General features: G+C 40.3%; 1 protein-coding gene across 4 annotated transcripts in view; it reads right to left on the reverse strand.

The window, feature by feature from the left end:
- Window positions 1-2,266: 2,266 nt before the first annotated feature.
- Window positions 2,267-20,886, reverse strand: part of MEAF6 (MYST/Esa1 associated factor 6) — a 36,337-nt gene continuing 17,717 nt past the window's right edge. Inside the window, exons 6-9 of one of the 4 annotated variants that reach the window (XR_014224966.1) lie at window positions 11,593-11,622; window positions 6,469-6,501; window positions 6,147-6,180; window positions 2,267-2,625 (exon numbers count right to left, since the gene is read on the reverse strand). Coding sequence is in view for 3 of the 4 variants with exons in the window: in XM_082247258.1 (XP_082103384.1) it covers window positions 2,617-2,625; window positions 6,147-6,180; window positions 11,593-11,622 (73 nt within the window). In the remaining variant the exon portion in view is untranslated. Of the gene's footprint in view, window positions 2,626-6,146; window positions 6,181-6,468; window positions 6,523-11,592; window positions 11,623-20,886 lie in introns of those variants that run through there. The other 3 variants (XM_082247258.1, XM_082247259.1, XM_082247260.1) reach the window with 3 other exon arrangements.

The following is a 20,886-nucleotide window of genomic DNA, read 5'->3' on the forward strand; positions in this document are numbered from 1 at the left end:
CCCTGGTGAGATTTCAGTAAGGGTGTACAGAATCATACCCAAGTTTGCACCTCTAAATATCTTGGCTGCCTATATAAAAAATAATAATAATTCAAGATATTCAAAACCTATTGCTTAAAATTGGACTCCTCTTTAAGCACCCCCTGTTGCAGCTATGGAATAAATGCATCTGCCTTTGTAGATTATCACACAATCGCTCCTTCAAACCCTTGACCAGTAGTGTGAGATGGATTTGATGAGGGCTATGAAAGTGATAAAAATGTCATCATGAAACAGCAATTTCAGGTTACGCCCTGGTTCTTCCTTAGATGAGAACTCAGAAATAGTGTTTTTCCCCCTTGACGTTGTCCTATGCTGATGCATCATTTACAAGACTTGGCATTGAGATTCCAACAGTATTAGCAAAACTCACTGCTGTACACAAATTTATAGAAAGGAAACATTTACTTAAGGTTTTAAATTATTGCTTCCTGGAGAGCCTAAAGCAACAGCATTCTAAGCAAATTATATTTTTAATCCTCCTGTCCCCACTACCCCGTCTTTTACTCATCTGTCCCTCAATCCAGCAAGGTACTGGCCATGTGGCCTAATCAGAACTGCACACCCGTTTGTTAAAACAGACTTGGCCAGACCCGTTTATGCGCCCTGCATGCCTTTAATCCTTCACAGGAGTGAATTTCCCTTTCTAAGGCTAGATTTCTCCTCACTTCCTGTTGTCTCTCTCAGTTTGTAAGTAGGAGTCGTTTATACAGACGGTTCCCAGGTTACAAGCATCCGACTTACAGAGAGCACATTATGCAAATTAAATCCAATGTATGAACTATCCACGCAACTAAATAGAGATTTCAGAACGCATGCATGGCACCAGCTGAGACCACAAAGTCAATATCTTACTGGAGCGGAGGGGTGTAAGTAAAAGACCGAGGACCAGGGGCAAAAATAAAAAAAATGGTAACTGCAGGTGCATGTTAAATTTCACTTGAACAAAAACAGTTTACTGGTCAGAGATCTACCCCAATTCTTTAGTACACGCAGGGGTTGACTTACTAAAAACTGCAGAGTGTAAAATCTGGTGGAGCCCTGCACAGAAACCAATCACCTTCCAGGTTTTTTTTTTTGGGTTAAAATTTTATTTGAACAATCTCAAATTAGCTGATTGGCTACCATGCACAGCTGCACCAAATTTTGCACTCTCCAGTTTTAGTAAATCAACCCCAAAGTTTTTAACTTTAAAAACAAATACCTTAAAAAAAAAAAGTCCACAGTATAAAATATGTACACATTTACAAATACCAAAATAAGAAAAAATTCTGATGCTTGTACTCAGCAAAAATAACCAAGCACAACTGTACTGAATGCCTTACTTTACACAGAGTAAATATCTAAAATTTTGAGTTCTATTTTGGAGAATCTTTTCAGCGTTCTCCTGTGTCAGCAAAAATATAACTTTTAAAAAGCAAAGACAATAAATTTACTATTTTCAATCTTGAAAGTAAATTTGAAAACTATGGAAATGCAAGACCACATGATAAGGTGCTACAAATTTGTTTAAGATGTCACACTAGGCCATATCAATGTATGTCAAATAAATAAGCTGTGGTATATTTGGAAAACAAGCAAGTGCCTTAAATAGAAAACCAGGCCATATAAGGGCTATTTTTTTTAGTTTTTGCATAGTAAGCCATCCCTAAAGACATTTTATGGTAAGCTGTAAATTTGGATAAAGTCAAATTTACACTATACTACTGCTTTAAAGAGACTATCAAGAGGGATAAGGTGCACTTAGAGATGCTTACACATACCTGAAGCAGCCTCCAAATGCCTAAATTTATGTCCAAATACCAGGTTGTTCTGAATGATGAGGCTCCACACATTACTATTGCCCATCACTATGATGGACCTCCTTAACGGTCTACAGGCATAATGGTGCAGGCAACCTTTAGCATTGTTAGAAAGTGGCACAGGTTTTGCCCGATATGGTCTAATGGCAGACTGCCATAACCACAGACTTTTAGGAGGTTGGCTGCAGGTATGTATAAGAACCTACAAGTGTCTGCACTTTATACCTGCAGCGGTTTCATTCTGCTGGAAAATGATCCTTAAATACCAGAATTAAAAGAAATGTATATCAAATCCAATTACATAAAATGATTCCATATATTAGAGGAAAGATTTATGTAAACTGTCTCATTAGGTATTAATTTAATAGGAGGGTGAATGGAACTCAGTCAATGCAATACCTAACATTAATCTGGTTTAAAGGGGTGGCTACTGTGCAGTATACAGGAGGGGGGTAAAATAGGACATGACCTATCTGCTTCTACTCAACTCTGAGACAAGATACCCAACTGCAGGATCAAAGAAAGCCACAAGCAGCATTAGCTGAGTTTCACTCACGATGTGAGCTGAACTTGGCACAAAAAAAAAAAAAAGCAACAAAAAAGGCACATAGAAAGCAGCTGTTTACACATACCACAACGTTGCCTAAATCTATTAAAAAACATAAAAGCTGGTAAATTTAGACACGCATGCTGGTGTCTTATTTGAAGTAACAGTGAAAATCCTTGGTCTGGAAGTCAGTTCTCTTGAAAGTCTTGCTTGAAGTAGTAACCAAAACTAATAATCCTTAAGAAAGAAAAAAATAAATAAGTGGTTTCAATGTATTAAGCCAAAAAACTTTAAGAACACAGCAACACACAAAAGGCTCCATAACTATCTGTAACCAAGGTATTGTGTAGGCTTTTAGAGCAGCTCAGAATTTTTTATTTATTTTCATTTCAAACAAAATAGAAAATGGCAATGCAGAAAGCTACTTTGAGTTTACTAGAGGTGAAAACAGGAAAGCAAACCAAATGTCAAAAAGACTAGCCTATTAAACAGTGGTCCATTAACTGACTCTCATTCACAGACCATAGTCAACATCAGCCAGTTTCAGGCTCCTCTCTGTTTATCATAAAGCAACTGTCATTAGGGAAGTGAAGTAGTCCGTACATTGACACATTTTTGTTCATTCTGCAGGCTTAACAAATTCCTCTAGAAAAGCTTTACAGTGCGGATGGAGGAATTTCCTGCTGTGACCATTGTATTTTGACAGCCAGCCCTGCTGGCTGTTAAAATACCTGGGCACAGTGGCAGTATCCGATTGGATGTAACCACTGTTCGGCTAACAATTTTCGGTCAGGCTCTTTCGATTTTTCAATAAGGGGGTGTTGGACTAGAGGTGGCCATAATGGTCACCCATTGATCAAATTTCAGTTGGTTCATTAGGACTTGGACTAAATTTTAACATTATATGGCTAGCTCAAGGAGGCTGCCACCACTGGCCCCCCAAGAAAAAAATGCTAGATGCCTGGATGTGTCTGACCGAATGTACAACTGTAGTGTTTTTTTTTTTTTTTCCCACTTGGTTCCACCCACAGGAGTGCACCTTCTGCCTTGATCCAGTGATTGCAACCCTGCTTCGAGCTGCACAGACTTCGAACTGCACATATGCATCACAGGCCTATACAATTTTAAAAAGAAAGTCATGATCCGAGGAACTGCTCAAGGCTGCCATGGGTACATCTTTTCCCTAGGAATAAATGCAACTTCAGTGCACATGCTGAGTACAAGCTGCCATTTTCGGGGAAAGGCTGTGTGGCTTAGAGAAGGGCAGCGAAGATCGCTGGATCTGGGCTGAAGGTTAAGTATAAGACCAGGTGGGCAGCAATCAGAGGAACAAAGTAAAAATAAAGAACAATTAAGCAACATTTGTCATTTAAGTATTTTTAAATTACAGACCTAAAGCAAGCATGGTGTAAACGAATGTCAGATTTTCTTATCTACACTTATTGTTAGATCAGCATCAGCATAGAAGCCAAAGCACTACTAAGAGTGCCAGGGAACGTTTATTTAAAAAAAAAAAAAGGGTTTCAGCAATGGTAGTCTCCCTTTTTCTCTTATACATTAAAGAGACTTACAAAGGAAAGCATATCAACATGAGAATGAATTCTCATGTAAATGCTCAAAGAAAATTGTATGCTTTTGTGCCTGAGGTAAATAGGAGTGGCCTGGCCATTTGTAGCAAACCATGCCATTGCTCACATATAAATAACACAATGTCATTAAAGCGGTAATAAAAAATTACCTATTGCAACTTGCAATACTTCGATTTGGAGGTTGCAATTATTTTTCTTATTTTAGGATTTTCCCCTATTGTCATCCAATCACTCTACATGTAACTTTTTTTCCAGAAAAGGCAGAGACAAACCATTTAACCACTGTTAGGTGGTGCTTGTAATGGTCAGCATTTATTAATGTAAAACCTTGATCACAAAATGAAAAAGAATTGCTGTAAGAGCTTAAAACGTTTTAGCTGGAGTTCAGCTTTAAAGTGGAACTAAACCCTCCTGTCCTTTACAGCCAAGGAAGCTGCCATCATAGCCTTTGTATGATCAACAGTTGCCATAGTACCTCCGGGTACTCCGGTTTCCTACCACACTCCAAAAGAAGGCTGGTAGGTCAATTGTCTCCTGTCTAAATTGTCCCTAATATGCGTATAAAAAAAGTGAGAGATAGGGCCCTTAGATTGTAAACTCCTTAACCACTTGCCGACCGCCGCACGACTATCTACGTCGGCGGTCAGCCCCTCACAGGCAAACTAACGTAGGGCTACGTTGCTTGCTTGTGAGGGTCTAGGGGGTGAGCGCGCGCCCCCGGGGGCGCGCTCCCGCTCCCGCGTGGTCACGGACCCCCCCGCGCGTGTGACCAGCGGACCTGATGTCCGCCGGTCACTCGGCGATCGGCGGGGGAGAGGGAGAATGTCAGGCAGCTTGTGTAAACAAACTGCCTGTCATTCTCCTCGCTGCAAAGACACTGATAAAACGGATCTGGTATGTAGATCCGTTGATCAGTGTCCTTACAGCTAGAGCCACAGCCAATCACAGTAGAAACCACGCCCCTAGGGACACACACAGCCCCTCCCTTCCAAATAAAGTTAACCCCTTCACTACCAGTGTATTTTTACAGTAACAGTGCATATGTATAGCACTGATTACTGTAGAAATGTCACTGGTAACCCCAAAAGTGTCAAAAATGTCAGTCAAGGGTCCGATCTGTCCGCCGCAATGTCGCAGTACCGCAAAAAAAAAAAAAAAAAAAAAATCGCAGATCGCCGCCATTACGCGTTAAAAAAAAAAACAACAAAAATGACAAAAATCTTTCCCTTTGTTAGTAAACGCGATAACTTTTGCGCAAACCAATCAAAATACGCTTTTTGCGATTTTTTTTTACCAAACATAGGTAGCATAAAACAAATTGGCCGAAAATTTTTAAAAATTTTGATTTTTACATTTTTTTTGGGGGGAATTTCATATAAAAAAATGTGAAAAATATTGCTATTTTTGCAAAATTGACGCTCTTTTTTTGTTTATAGCGCGTGATCAAAAAATCGCACAGGTGATCAAATACCACCAAAAGAAAGCTCTGTTTGTGGGAAAAAAAGGACGTCAAATTCGTTTAGGTACAGCGTCGCACGACCGCGCAATTGTGCGTTAAATTCACGCAGTGCCGAATCGCAAAATACCCCCTGGTCGGAATGGGGGTAAAATCTTCCGGGGCTTAAGTGGTTAAAAGGCAGAGACTGATGTGAATGTACAATATATATGTAAAGCACTGCATAAATTGTTGGCACTATAGAAATACCTGTAATAAATAAATGTAATGTATGCCTTGAATTGAACGGTTTTGGGAAACTGTTAAAATTGGTTTAGTTCAACTTTAATTTGTAAGTCAAGTCCATCCAAGTATGTTAGTGCATTTAACACTATCCTCTTCCCAGACTGACAATGCTGCTGTCCAAAGATGTATGCCATTGCTCCTCCATCCAGAATGAGACACCCAAGGACAGATTACGTGTTACTGGCTAGGTCACCAGGTGAAAAAGGCAAAAACAGCCAAAAAAAAAAAGGAAAAAACAGCCACTACATTTATAGGATTGATAAACTGTCTTATTACATTTACTTTGTTAATTAAAAAATAATTAAACTAAGTAAATATAATGAAATGTAAATATGACCCTGTGGAAACCATTTATGCAAAATATAAAGACCTGATATTTGAAAGAAAAACATTTCAGATGAATACAGGCAATATTTTCAAATACTTACTGATCTGGGCTTTTTGTTCAGCTTGAGGTCAATCCTTTCAAAAAGAAATATATAAAACACATGTAAGATGCAAAAGAAAAAAACATTTTTTTTTTTATAGAGGCAATATTGAGAACCAAGTTACTATATAGAGTTTTATGCAGATTCTAGTTATGCACGCGATATATACACAACTTTAAAATGTATTGGCTAAAGGTGTAAAAATGACTGCAGTTAGAAAAAGGGACAGTCACAAAAAACGTAACTAAACTACACCAGCATAAGCTCACGCTTGTACATTATGTATGCAGACTACTAAAGGAAACCCTATGGTGGCACTTACACATGAGCATAGGACCGCAGGCGTCACTCGGGGCTGGAACGGGAGATAGAGAGACTGAAAACAAAGTAGATGGACTTCAACAATTATTAGAATTCTGTTTTAAAAGTAATAAGTTGTTACTTTTTTGTGACAGTGTCCCACAATGATTATTAGAAAAAAACATCATTGGAAGTGGACAGAACCAATCTCCCGACCAATCTTAAAATTCTACAAAATCTAATCTAAATGGAAAAATTGCTTACAATTAAAAAAAGGGCCTGAAATGCAGATCATCTCTTACAAAGTATGACCTGCATGGTCTGATGGCAAAAAATAAATAAATAGGGGTGATACTTTAAAGGCCACGCTGCGGCACCAAACGAATATTCAAGAAGTGAGTAAACTCTGTATAACCTGCTAGAACAGTCTAGGGACAGGCTCCTAAAAAAAATCTCTCTTAAAATAAAATTTGTAGCACGCTAGCGCAGAAACAGATTACTGAAATTTTGCAGGAAACTTGTGCTGGGACTGTTACTTTTGAAAATGCTAGTTGCCCAACAAACCCTTAACTTTTAATAAGAATGTAATTTCTGATGTGATCTGTCAGACAATACATTCGGCAGCCCTGTGAACATCCACATAGATAAAAAGAATAATGTTACCTATGGCCGTGAGGTCATGTGAAGTGGAACTTCACTCTTAAACCACTTGAAGACCAGGCATTTTCTGGCACTTTGTATACATATGAAAATCCTTTTTTTGCTAGAAAATCACTTAGAACCCCCAAACATATATTTTTTTTTAAAGCAGGAGGCCCTGGAGAATAAATTGGTGGGTTTTGCAATTTTTTTATGTCACGCGGCATTTGTGCAGAGTTTACATTTTTTAAAATTAAAAAAAAAAATACATAACCCATTTTTTGGGGAAATATAAAAGATGCTATGCTGAGTAAATAGACACCAAACGTGACAAATGGCGTAACTTTTACTATCCATAGGTGACGCCTTAAAAGCTTTCACAGGTTACCACTTTAGACATACAGAGAAGGTCTAGTGCTAGAAATACTGCCCATGATCAGACATTTGCAACAATACCTCACATGTGTGGGACGATCGCTGTTTGCATGTGTGCGGGACCGACACACAAGTTTGCCTTTGCCGCTAGCACAGGCGGCAAAGCACACTGTTGCTTTACTTTTTTTTTTAAATCACTTATTGCTGTCACAAGGAACTTCCTTGTGACAGAAATAGGCACGCGACAGGTACCCTTTACAGAGGGATCTGGGGGTCAATAAGACCCCAAATCCATCCTTTGCACCTGAAAGCATTCAAAACGCCAAAATCTGCATTTTTTGAATGCTTTCCATTTTAAAAAATTAAAGCCTTTGACAGCCAGGTAAACCAGAAATGATGTCACGTCATCATTTCCAGGCTACCATAGCAGAGACCTGATCAAAGCCAATTCCAGCTTTGTATGGGACTCCGGCAAGCCAAAAAACATGCCGGCTGGTAGCTCAGGTCTCGCGATCTGAGGGGAGAGCCCTAGTTAGCCACTTCCATTGCTATAACAAGAGCCAACAGTCGGCTCTAAAAAAAAAAAAAATGGTACCAGGATGATGCCTGTAGCTGCAGGCATCATCCTGGTACAACCACTAGACATCAAATGATCTAACAGGTATGCAATTTGGCAGCAAGTGGTTACTCATCATTGGCTATTTTTAATACTCATACTGCTAGCATTAGTAAATAGATAGGAAGGTATAATATATTTACTCGTTTTAAACATTTATTTAACCACTTGCCGACCAGCCGCTGTAGTTTTATGGCGGCAGATCGGCCCAGTTATGCAAAACGACATACCTGTACGTCGCTTCGTGTAGCAGATAGTGGGGACACACGCAAACGCAGATTAGCTAGAGGTGGAGCCAATCAACGGGTCTGGCTGAAAACATCTATACAATCACTGTTTTTATATGATAACCTTGTGCCAAGTGATATCTACAATAGCTTCCCTGTTTAAAAGACAAAACGTAAATGCACGATTGAAAAGAATGATCTTAAGGCTGGGTTTGCACATATGCAAATTGGATGCGGGCATTCCTGCATCCAAGTCGCATGACAGGCAAGTGCGACCAGTTCTCAATGAAACTGGTTCACACAGGTCTGGGGAAGATGCAGTCCGCATTCACAAAGGGTCCTGTGCATCTTTGGGTCCGATTCAGGTGCCAATATTGGAAACCCAATTCACACCTGAACCGGTGAAACAGGAACGCACCAGACCCCATGCAGGAAGCCGTAGCCGCATATGTAAGAATCTGGCCTTATGTGCAGCGTCTGGAAGAAGACAGCATGTCTGAAAGCCTTATACAGAGTCCATGGAAACCTTTATCACCATTATTAGTACTGTATGCATTTAATTCAGTATTCAATAACCTAAATTCCACCAATACACATTTGCAATCTCACTCAGTTCCGATTAGGAAAACTAAAATGGATCAATGCAACTGATCACTAAAAAGGGGCATATTTATAAAGAAGGGAAACGGACATCCTGCAAACATTCACTGCAGAAGAATTTTGCAGGTTCATGCATTTAAAGTGGTTCTAAATGCTAAAGGTGTTTAAGCTTAAATTCTCTGCATGAAGGTAAAAAAAAAAAAAAAAAACACAACTTTATATTCAGCTCCCCACAGCCTCCTCTAAATAATTACTTAAGCCAGATCTTGAACCAGAGCTGCTCTCTCTCTCTCTCTCCTCACAGGGCTCCGCTTGATCAGCAGGAGCTATGGTCTGTGTGAATCAAATCCTGCGAGGAGGGAGCGGGTGGCGGAGCCAAGTCGCACTGTGCCTATCAATAGACCAATGCAACATGGCTCAGGATCAAACATGTGGCACCATAGGAAGTGGCTTCCTATGGTAGTATGTGAAGAAGAGGAGGAGCTCGGAGCGGCAGTGGGGGACCCCCAAACCATTGCACAGAGCAGGTAAGTAGAAAACGTGTGGAGAAAAAAAAAAAAAAAAAAGGAGGGGGGGATAAACCTTTACAATCTCTAAAACATTGATTCATCCAAGAAGGTTTAGTGAAAGTCACATTCACTACTTTATAAATTAGACCCCTAAGATTCTCTATAGAAACCATAAAAATGGTTTGTTTCAGGACACTTTAATCTGCTGGGTCAAACAAACCCAGTTTAAAAGTGTATAAAAACTACGGTGTGCATGGTAAGCAATGAGATGGGAGGAAGGATCAGAAGCGCAACATACATTGATAATCATGAAGTAGTGTGTGTTCATGTACATATGAAATCAATTATAAATGAGCAAGAAAAACACATGATAGCGATTTATAAATACCTCAACGGTGATCTCAACATAGAAAAAAAACTATTCAGTCGCAAGGAATGCATGAGGACATGAGGCCATACAATGCGATTAGAGGAGAAGTGTTTTAACCTCAGGCTACGCAGTGGGTTCTTTACAGTAAGGGCTACAAGACTGTGGAATTCTCTACCACAAATTGTAGTAACTGCGGGAAGTATGTATGGCTACTTTTAAAAGACTCTTGGACGTACAGCTCAAGGATTAAAACATTCAGGGGTATGAGAGATGATTATGGCCACACACACCTACACAGGTTGAACTGGATGGACTATTGTCTTTATTCAACCTCAACTACTATGTAACTATGTAACATTTTGGAATGAGTGACACACATTGATATTTGGAATCAGTGATACACATTGACAATGGGATCCATTTAGAGCCGGTTCACACTGCCGCGACCTCTAAGTCGCCACATAAAGGGCGACTTGTTAGCGCGCCTTCAGCGCGACTTTGCGCGTATTCAACGCGACTTGTATGATAGACGACTTTGTATTTGGCCAATCAGAATATGATGGTTCTGGGTCATGCTCAATCACACAAAAAAAAGTTCTTAAAAATTGTCGTTTTTGATAGAGAGCAAATTATTGAAAAAAAAAAAAGAGATTTCTTTGGATTTAGTGTCTGGGGGGTCTAAAAAGTGTACCTGTGAAGTTTCAGCTCTGTAGCATGTCCAGAACCAGAGAAAAAAAAAAAAAAAAAAAGATAGATACATTTTCTTATAATTAATAATAGAGCAGGGTAGTGGGCTTCTCTCCACCTGGGCGTTTTTTTTGCAGGCATTTAATCGGGCATTTTTTGGGCGTCTTTGGAGGCAGGCATGCCTCCAAAGACGCCCAAAAAATGCCCGATAAATGCCTGCAAAAAAAAAAGCCCAGGTGGAGAGAAGCCACTACCCTGCTCTATTAATAAGAAAAATTACCTTTTTTTTCTGGTTCTGGACATGCTACAGAGCTGAAACTTCACAGGTACACTTTTTAAAACCCCCCCAGACACTAAATCCAAAAAAGTCATGCCTGCCTCCAAAGACGCCCAAAAAAATGTCCGATAAATGCCTGCAAAAAAAAAGCCCAGGTGGAGAGAAGCCACTACCCAGACACTTAATCCAAAAATAGTAATTCCTGCCTCCAAAAATGCCTGCAACAAAAATGCCCAGGTAGGGGGGAAACCATATGCCTGCGCTATTAATAATTATAAGAAAAATTATCTTTTTTTTCTGTTCAGGACCATTTTAATGGAAAGTCAGATCACAAGTCGCTTCAATTAAGATAAGGAGGCGACTCCCATTGAAGTCTATGGAACAAGTCAGATCACAAGTCGCCTCAAAGTAGTACAGGACCCTTTTCAGAAGTCGGAGCGACTTCAGTAGTGCCAATTAAGACGGCACTCATTGATTAACATTGCTTTTGTTAGGTCAAGCGACTTGGGGCGACTTGAGGGCACACAAGTCGCCTCACAAGTCACAGCAGTGTGAATGGACTCTCAATGTAATCTTATCAAACATTAAAAATATACAGAATCATTTTAACTTTAGAGGAAAAGCAGGTTAAAATGTGTCTGTACCACAGAACAAAAAATGAAAGAGGGAGAAAATGGCTGTAGCAGCAGTACAAAATCATGGATTCACATTAAAAGCCACTTATATTAGCTAGAACAAAATTCATTAATAGTTAAAGCCCAGCACACAACATATATACATGCACAGATTATTTTCATTTGCAGAAGTGAACAGAAGCTGTTGTACAGACCAAAGAATCACACTTACTCGAAGTCATAATCATACATGCCAGATGGACTGGGGGAAGCATTAAAAGAGAAAAGAAAGCAATAGGAATTAATGCAACGATTAGTGTAATTGTGTGATTAGCAGAAAAAAAAAACAACAAGCTAATCTGGAAAGAAAAAAAAAAAGTAATGGACAAATGCACTGGATCAGGAGAGAGTAAAATGCAGGTTGAAATGTACACTACATTAGAAAAACAAAACCAAACCACTGAAGACAACAGACTGACATTTTTTGTTTGCTGAAAATACATTTTAAATTATATTTTTTCATAGTGGAGCACACCATGACCGCAAACTGCATCTACCAGTAAATGTGTACCTGTTTTTTCTTTTCTTTTTTTTTTAAATGATCTAGATTACTCTACTGTCATGTGGTTTTAAACATTCAAGAAAAGCTGTTTTTTTTTTTAAACAGAAGTTTGTAGGAATGATAAAAATTAGTGTTTTAAATAGCCTAAATCCTGGAACACACAATGAGTACATCAGACGAATGATTGTCTGTTTTTTTTTGCATGCTAGTCTCATATTGGAAACAAAGATTACTAAAATTTTGAAAACTCTCTTATGATAGAATGCAACTTTGGAAATGATGTATTCTGTCGTTCCTGAGCATGTGTGATCTTGGTCTTCAGATTTTTTTCGTACAATTTGGTATTGTATGAGAAAAAATTGTATGAGAAAAACTGAGTCCGCTGACGGACTCCCCTGTGTGAAAGGGGCCTATGCAGTTTGCTTTTGAGTGTTTCTGCAGTGCTTTTTTTAAAACGTCATTAGTGTATTTTTTCCCAAAAACTGCATTTGAAAGACCGCTGCGCAAATACAGTGTGACATAAACGATTGCAATGATTGACATTTTATTCTCTAGGGCAGGGGTAGGGAACCTATGGCTCGCGAGCCAGATGTGGCTCTTTTGATGGCTGCATCTGGCTCACAGACAAATAGGGTCTCCTGCTATGAGTATATCATTATTAGCCCCGAGTCGAGTCCATGCCTGCGCGCTGCGGCCACACTGATTGCTAGTATTCCGCTTGGCGTCTAGCAACCAGTGATGTCACGTGACGTCAGCATCGTCACGTGACAGCGGGAGAGCGAGGGCAATTGTCAAATTCCTCCTCCGCTCCTGAATTTACTCCACCCACCACCGGCTACCTCCCTCTTCTCCAGGCAGCAGCGCGGGCTCAGCGTAGAGCTGAGGGAGGTCCTGAAGCGACAGGTCAATCAGTCAGACTCTCAGTGTAAATATTTTGCGTTCTGTGCTTCCCCTGTCTCAAGTAATCGCAAATACTCTTTCAGAAAGAGTATTTGCAATTACTAAGTTGAGACAGGGAAGCACAGAAAGCAAAAAAATCATAGGCTAGCCTGCACCTTCTTTTTTATCTTTTGTTCACAGTTTACAGAGGCTCCCAATACCCTCACTGAAGAAGTGCTGCAGGCCTGCAGCCGTATATACAGTGGGATTTTTTAATAACATTTCCCCAGACATTGACATTTTGGCACATATGGGCTACACATCCACTTTGTTTGCACTAAGGTTATTTCTCCTTTCCATTGTCCTGCCCTGCAAATCGCACTAGTGTGAACAGGGGAAGTCAACTATAATATTTCAGCTCCTTTAACCACTTCAGCACTGGGAGGTTTTACCCCCTTAATGACCAGGCCACTTTTTGCAATTCGTTACTGAGTTACTTACTTAAATTAAGGTTCCTGACCCCTGAAATATAGTGTATGGCTCTCACGGAATTACATTGGAAAATATGTGGTGTTCGTAGCTCTCAGCCAAAAAGGTTCCTGACCTGCTCTGGGATTGTGTATGTGTATATATAAAGTTTGGGGGTTCCAAGTCATTTTCTAGCAAAAAATGCTGATTTTAAACTTGTAAGCAACAAGTGTCAGAAAGAGGCTTATGGCACTTTTCCACTGCAAGTACCGGCTTGGCTCTACTCGGCCCTGCTTGTTTTTCCACTGCTGGTACCGCATGGTATGGTGTTGGAACGGTTCGGTACGGTATGGTTTGCTTTTCCACTAAAGTAGTACTAAAGTTAAGTGGGTGGGATAACAACGGGGTGGGTGGGATTCTCTGACCAATCAGTGGCTAGTAGTGACTGCATGCAAAGGATTGTGGGATATGGTACTGGGTATGGTACCTCTTGGAACCACAATCAAGGTGGTACTGTTTTTGAGAGCCGTACCGTTCGGTTCCATGCAGTGGAAAAGCGCCGCCGTACCGTACCGAACCGTTCCTACACTATACCATGCAGTACCAGCAGTGGAAAAGCACAAAAGCGAGCCGAACCGTTTCGGTTCCATGCAGTGGAAAAGCGCCATTAGTCTTTAATCGGTTAAAGCTGCCCTTACTTACAGATGAAAGTTCATTCCTGTGAACTAAAAGAACAAAATGATACATTATAAAACATTGAGTTATCTCACAGCCTTAACAATGTTGATAAACATTTGCCAGAGGCTTTTTTTTTTTTTTGACAGCTGTGAGTAAGCAGAGAACAGCTCTGCTCTGTTTGAATCGAGGAAAAGCCATTTTAAGATCGTGGGGGGGAGGTGAATCAAGATCGCGATTTGTTTACAATTAATCGTGCAGCTCTAATTATATATATATATATAATAATGCTGATAACAGAAAGTAAAAAAAAAAAAAAAAAACACAAGAGTCTTCAAATGATTGTGCAAAGAAGGTTTTATATCAACTCCTTCAAACAATTTCTCCACAGTGACGTGCCTTCACTGAGATAGAAATGCACACTTACCAGACTGAATTGGGGGTCTAGATTATAGGACAGCACCATATGCATAAAAGTATAATCCTTTGACCAGGAAATCCACTGCTCCATGTATGTTTTCCCCCCCCCCCAAGGATAAAGGCTATTCACTTGTTCAGAGTAAACAATTCATCTCAGTGATAATTGTATGTACAGTATGTATGTATGTACACACACACAATATATATGTGTGTGTGTGTGTGTGTGTATTACACGCACATATCCACGTGTGTATATACAGTGAGGGAAAAGTTTTTGATCCCCTGCTGATTTTGTACATTTGCCCACTGACAAAGAAATGATCAGTCTAGAATTTTAATGGTAAGTTTATATTAAAAGCGAGAGACAGAACAAAAAAATATCCAGAAAAACACTTTCCCAAAACGTTATCAATGGATTTGCATTTTAACCACTTACCGCATATCGACGTAGGGCTACGTCGGTAAACTTTGCGGGCTTATACCGGGATGATGCCTCTAGCTAGAGACATCATCCCGGTACCGTGGTTTGAAGTCGACGGTCGACTTTCCGTCGGTAACGACCGATGCGGCTCGGGAGCCGCTCGATCGTTACCCGGGGGGCGGGAGGGGACGTCCCCCCCCCCTCCCGCCGCCTTCCGTGGCTTTGATCGGGGCTCCCGTCCCACCGGGAGCCCCGAGCACCCAGCCGGCACGTCCGCCGGCTGGATGGAGTCCCGATGAATGCCGGAAACTGCATCGATCGGGTCCCCGATGACGTAACCCGGAGGCGGCGTCCATGACGTCACTTCCGGGTTACTGTGCTGCAAAAGGCGGCAGATTTGAAAAACGGCTGTATGCAAAAATGCAGTTTTCGGCGTTTTGCATACAAGGAAGTGTAGTGGAAGGGTCTAGGGTCTTTTAGACCCTCGATCCCTCCATAAAGTGTACCTGTCACTACATATTGGTGTCACAAGGGATGTTTACATTGCTTGTGACAGCAATAAAAGTGATCATATTTTTATTTTTTTTTTTTTAAAAAATGTAATAAAGTTAAAAAAAAAAAAAGAAAAAATAAATAGGAAAAAAAAAAAAAAAAAAAATGTAGCCGCCCCCGTCACCGTTAGCTCGCGCAGAAAAAAAAACGTATACGCAAGTAGAGCCGCGAATGAAATCGCTGTTCAAACCACACATGTGAGGTATCGCTGCGATCGCCAGAGCGTGGGCAATAATTAAAAAAAAGAGCTACACACTAACTCTAAACTGGTAACCGTTAAATAAATTTAAAGCGTCGCAGATTGAGATCTCTATTGACCGTAGTTTGTCGCCATCCCACGGGGGGGGGGCGCAATTTTAAACCGTAACATGTTGAGTATCTATTTACTCGGCGTGACATCATCTTTCACAATATACAAAAAAAATGGGCTAACTTTACTGTTTAGTATTTTTTAAATGCAGTGAAATGTGATTTTTCAAATTTTTTCCAAAAAAATGGCGTTTTAAAGACCGCTGCGCAAATACCGCGTGACAAAAAATTTTGCAATGACCAACATTTTATTCTCCAGAGTCTTTGCTAAAAAAATATATATAATGTTTGGGGGTTCTAAGTAGTTTTCTAGGAAAAAATACTGGTTTTAACTTGTAAACAAAAAGTGTCCGAAATAGGGCTGGGGCTTAAGTGGTTAAATAAGTGAAAAACATGACTTAGTACTTGGTAGTAAAACACTTGTTGGCAATCACAGAGGTCAGATGTTTCTTGTAGTTGGCCACCAGGTTTGCACACATCTCAGGAGGGATTTTATCCCACTCCTCTTTGCAGATCCTCTTCAAGTGATTAAGGTTTCGAGGCTGTTTGGCAACTCAAACCTTCAGCTTCCTCCACATTTTATTTTCTATGGGATAAAGGTCTGGAGACTGGCTAGGCCACTCCAGGACCTTAATGTGCTTCTTCTTGAGCCACTAATTTGTTGCCTTGGCTGTGTGTTTTGGGTCATTGTCATCCTAGAATACCCATCCACGACCCATTTTAAAGGCCCTGGCTGAGGGAAGGAGGTTCTCACCCAAGATTTGGAACATGGCCCTGTCCATTATCCCTTTGATGCAGTGAAGTTGCCTTGTCCCCTTAGCAGAAAAACACCTCCAAAGCATAATGTTTCCACCTCCGTGTTTGACGGTGGGGATGGTGTTCTTGGGGTCATAGGCAGCATTCTTCCTCCAGGAGCTGAACTGATGCCAAAGAGCTAGATTTAGGTCTCATCTGACCACAACACTTTCACCCAATTCTCCTCTGAATCACTTATATGTTCATTAGTAAACATCAGACAGGCCTGAACATGTGCTTTCTTGAGCAGGGGGGCCTTGTGGGCATTGCAGGATTTTAGTCCTTCCCAGGATAGCGTGTTACCAATTGTTTTCTTGGTGATCATGCAGCCAGCTGCCTTGAGATCGTGGACAAGATTCTCCCATGTAGATTGAGGTTGATCCCTCACAGTTCTCATGATCAGTGAAGCTCTATGAGAGATCTTGCATTGAGCCTCAGACCGAGAGGGAGAACAGTTATTTTGGGTTTCTTCAATTTGTGAATAGTCGCACCCACTGTTGTCACCCTCTCACCAAGCTGCTTGGCAATGGTCTTGTAGCCCATTCCAGCCTTGTGTAGGTCTACAATCTTGTCCCCGACATCCTTGGGCAACTCTTTGGTCTTGGCCATGGCCATGGTGGAGAGATTGGAATCCGATTGCTTCTGTGGACAGGTATCTTTTATACAGGTAACAAACTGAGATTAGGAGCACTACCTTTAAGAGAGTGCTCCTAATCTCAGCTCGTTACCAGTATAGAAGACACCTGGGAGCCAGAAAACTTGCTGAATGATAGGGGATCAAATACAGATTTCACTAATTAAAAATTAATAAAATTTAAAACTTTATCGAAATGCATTTAGCTAAAATTTTATGTTGTTATTCTGTATCTCGCTGTTAAAATAAACCCAGCATTAAAATTATGGACTGATCATTTCTTTGCCAGCGGGCAAACGTACAAAATCAGCAGGGGATCAAATACCACCCCCCATGTGTATAATTTATATACATATACACACACAAACACGTATTTAAAGAGGAACTACAGTCTGGTCACATGAGATGTAATGAAAACACAATTGCCATTCTGAAGCTTTCCTCCAACCACTTTGTATATTTTATATATACATTCATTCTATACTTGCCAAATATGCTGCAGAAATCTCTCTCTCTCCAACAAGTCTGGCTGCAGCCATTTTAACTGTGGGCAGCTGAAGCTGCTGACTGTTCACTTCCTGGATTTACACAGACACACACACACACACACCACTACTTGTCTGCACATTTCTCCTCTCTTGATGAATACTCTTGGATCTCTGCAGTCTCCAGTTATCTCCACCCTCATCCAGCTCTGCAGCTCTCCTTGGATGTCCTATGACTCACCCCCTCCGCCCTTGCTGACAAACTCTCACGAGAGTGATGCTTTGCTTTATTTTGTACTAGCACTTTATTATGATTATATATATATATATATATATATATATATATATATATATATATATATATATATATATATATATATATATATATATATATATATATAAATATAATATAATACACACACACACAGCTAATGAATATTTCTTTTTTCACAATAAGAGCCGACTCACATGCATATTGTTTTGACTCTACTGAACCCAAAATTCACTGTTTTCGGTTTAAAAAAAGTCTCTGACCCTTTCCAAAAATGCAGACGCACAAAAACGCATTGATGTGAACGTGTTCCATGTAAAAAAAAAACACGCACTGGTGTGCATAGGGCCTAAAGTAAGGTGAGAAGAGCCTGGGTGGATTGTGCATTAACACAGTCAGCAGAATTTTTACATAGGATCATTATCTGACATGTGGTTTGCAAGTTTCTTTATTTATACTGTAACTAATTCATACAAAGTCACCTATTTGGGACTCTTGGTAAATCCTTTAACTCCACTACACAAGTTCTAAAGAAAGAACACACAAAAAAAAAAAAAAAACACACACACTAGTGGTGAACTGAGATGACAATTTTAGTGCCGAAACCGGCCAATTGCATCCTGAACTGAAAATTCGAAAGGAGTTTAAATAAATAAAAAAAAAAAAAAAATGTATGTACAGTATCTCACAAAAGTGAGTACACCCCTCACATTTTTGTAAATATTTTACTATATCTTCATGTGACGACACTTTGCTACAATGTAAAATAGTGAGTGTACAGCTTGTATAACAGTGTAAATTTGCTGTCCCCTCAAAATAACTCAACACACAGCCATTAATGTCTAAACCGCTGGCCCAAAGTATACATATTTTGTGTGGCCACCATTATTTTCCAGCACTGTCTTAACCCTCTTGGGCATGGAGTTCACCAGAGCTTCACAGGTTGCCCCTGGAGTCCTCTTCCACTCCTCCATGATGACATCACGGAGCTGGTGGATGTTAGAGACCTTGCACTCCTCCACCTTCCCTTTGAGGATGCCCCAAAGATGCTCAATAGGGTTTAGTTCTGGAGACATGCTTGGCCAGTTAATCTTTACCAAGGCAGGTTTTGGGGTTGTTATGTTGGAATACTGCCCCGTGGGTCAGTCTTCGGGAGGAAAGGGATCATGCTTTGCTTCAGTATGTCACAGTACATCATGCACTTATGCACTCATGCAGCCCCAGACCATGACACTACCACCACCATGCTTGACTGTAGCAAGACACACTTGTCTTTGTACTCATCACCTGGTTGCCGCCACACAAGCTTGACACCATCTGAACCAAATAAGTTTATCTTGGTCTCATCAGAACACAGGACATGGTTCCAGTAATCCATGTCCTTAGTCTGCTTGTCTAGAGCAAACTGTTTGTGAGCTTTCTTGTGCATCATCTTTAGGAGGAGGCTTCATTCTGGGACGACAGCCATGCAGACCAATTCAATGCAGTGCGTGGCCTATGGTCTGAGCACTGACAGGCTGACAGCCCCCCCCCCCCCCATCCCCTTCAACCTCTGCAGCAATGCTGGCAGCACTCATACATCCATTTCCCAAAGACAACCTCTGGATATGACACTGAGCACGTGCACTCAACTCCTTTGGTCGACCATGGCGAGGCCTGTTTTGAGTGGAACCTCTCCAGTTAAACCGCTGTATGGTCTTGGTCACCATGCTGCAGCTCAGTTTCAGGGTCTTGGCAATCTTCTTATAGCCTAGGCAAGTGATGGGGAACCTTGGCACCTCAGATGTTTTGGAACTAACTTTCCCATGATGCTCATGCACTCAGCAATGTAGTTGAGCATCATGGGAAATGTAGTTCCAAAACATCTGCGGTGCCTAGGGTCACCATCTCTGTTGCCCTAGGCCATCTTTATTTAGAGCAACAATTCTTTCTTCTTTTTGTCAGATCCTCAGAGTTCTTTGCCATGAGGTGCCATGTTGGACTTCCAGTCAACAGTATGAGAGAGAGTGTGAGTAATAACACCAAATTTAACACACCTGCGACTTTGTAACACCGAGTCACATGTGGCTAATTGGGCCCAATTTGGACATTTTTTCCCAGGGGTGTACTCACTTTTGTTGCCAGTGGTTTAGACATTAATGGCTGTGTGTTGAGTTATTTTGAGGGGATAGCAAATTTACACTGTAATACAAGCTGTACAATCACTACTTTACATTGTAGCAAAGTGTCATTTCTTCAGTGTTGTCACATGAAAAGTTATAATAAAATATTTACAAAAAATGTGAGGGGTGTACTCACTTTTGTGAGATACTGTGTGTGTGTGTATTATATTATATATATATATATATATATATATATATATATTATACATACACACACACACACACACACACACACACACATACATACACTTTTTTTAATTATTTACAATATAAAAAAAATACAACACTGATTGATTGCATGCTATTTAGAAAGTGATAGCATTCAGTAGTAGGTTATACTAGAGGTGCACCGAATGGAAGTTTTGATGTTGAAACTGAAAATTCACGATGTATAAATTCTATGTGTCTTCACACTGATCTGTTGTAGTGTTAAAAATCCAGCTTGCTGCATTTTGGTCAGTTAGAAAAAAAAACGCACCAAAAACGCACCTCCCCGTTGAAATGCATTGAAAATGCAGCAACAATGCAGAAATAACGCACCCGTGTTAAATTTTTTATGCGGTTTTTGAGTCACATGACCTATGAAAAACTTACTAAGCACAATAAAATCATAGTAAAAATCACATCAAATTGCGGGCGTTTGGCGCCATTATTGTTACCTTTTTTTGTCTATCGGCAAAATGCCGAAAACACCCATTTTTGGCTGCCGAAATTTCGGTGCATCTTTGTGCTAATTTTATACTTACAGGGTAGTGCATTTTAAACATGCACTACCCTGTTAATACAGTAGTAGTAGTAATCACATACTACTGAATGCTATCTCTTTCTAAATAGTATGCAAAAATTCCGGTTAAAAGTTGTAAAAGGAGGACATGTCCAGGGGCTGTGGGCCT

Source organism: Pelophylax lessonae, assembly GCF_965119305.1.
Source record: "Pelophylax lessonae genome assembly, chromosome: 2".
NCBI classification, from domain to species: Eukaryota; Metazoa; Chordata; class Amphibia; order Anura; family Ranidae; genus Pelophylax; species Pelophylax lessonae.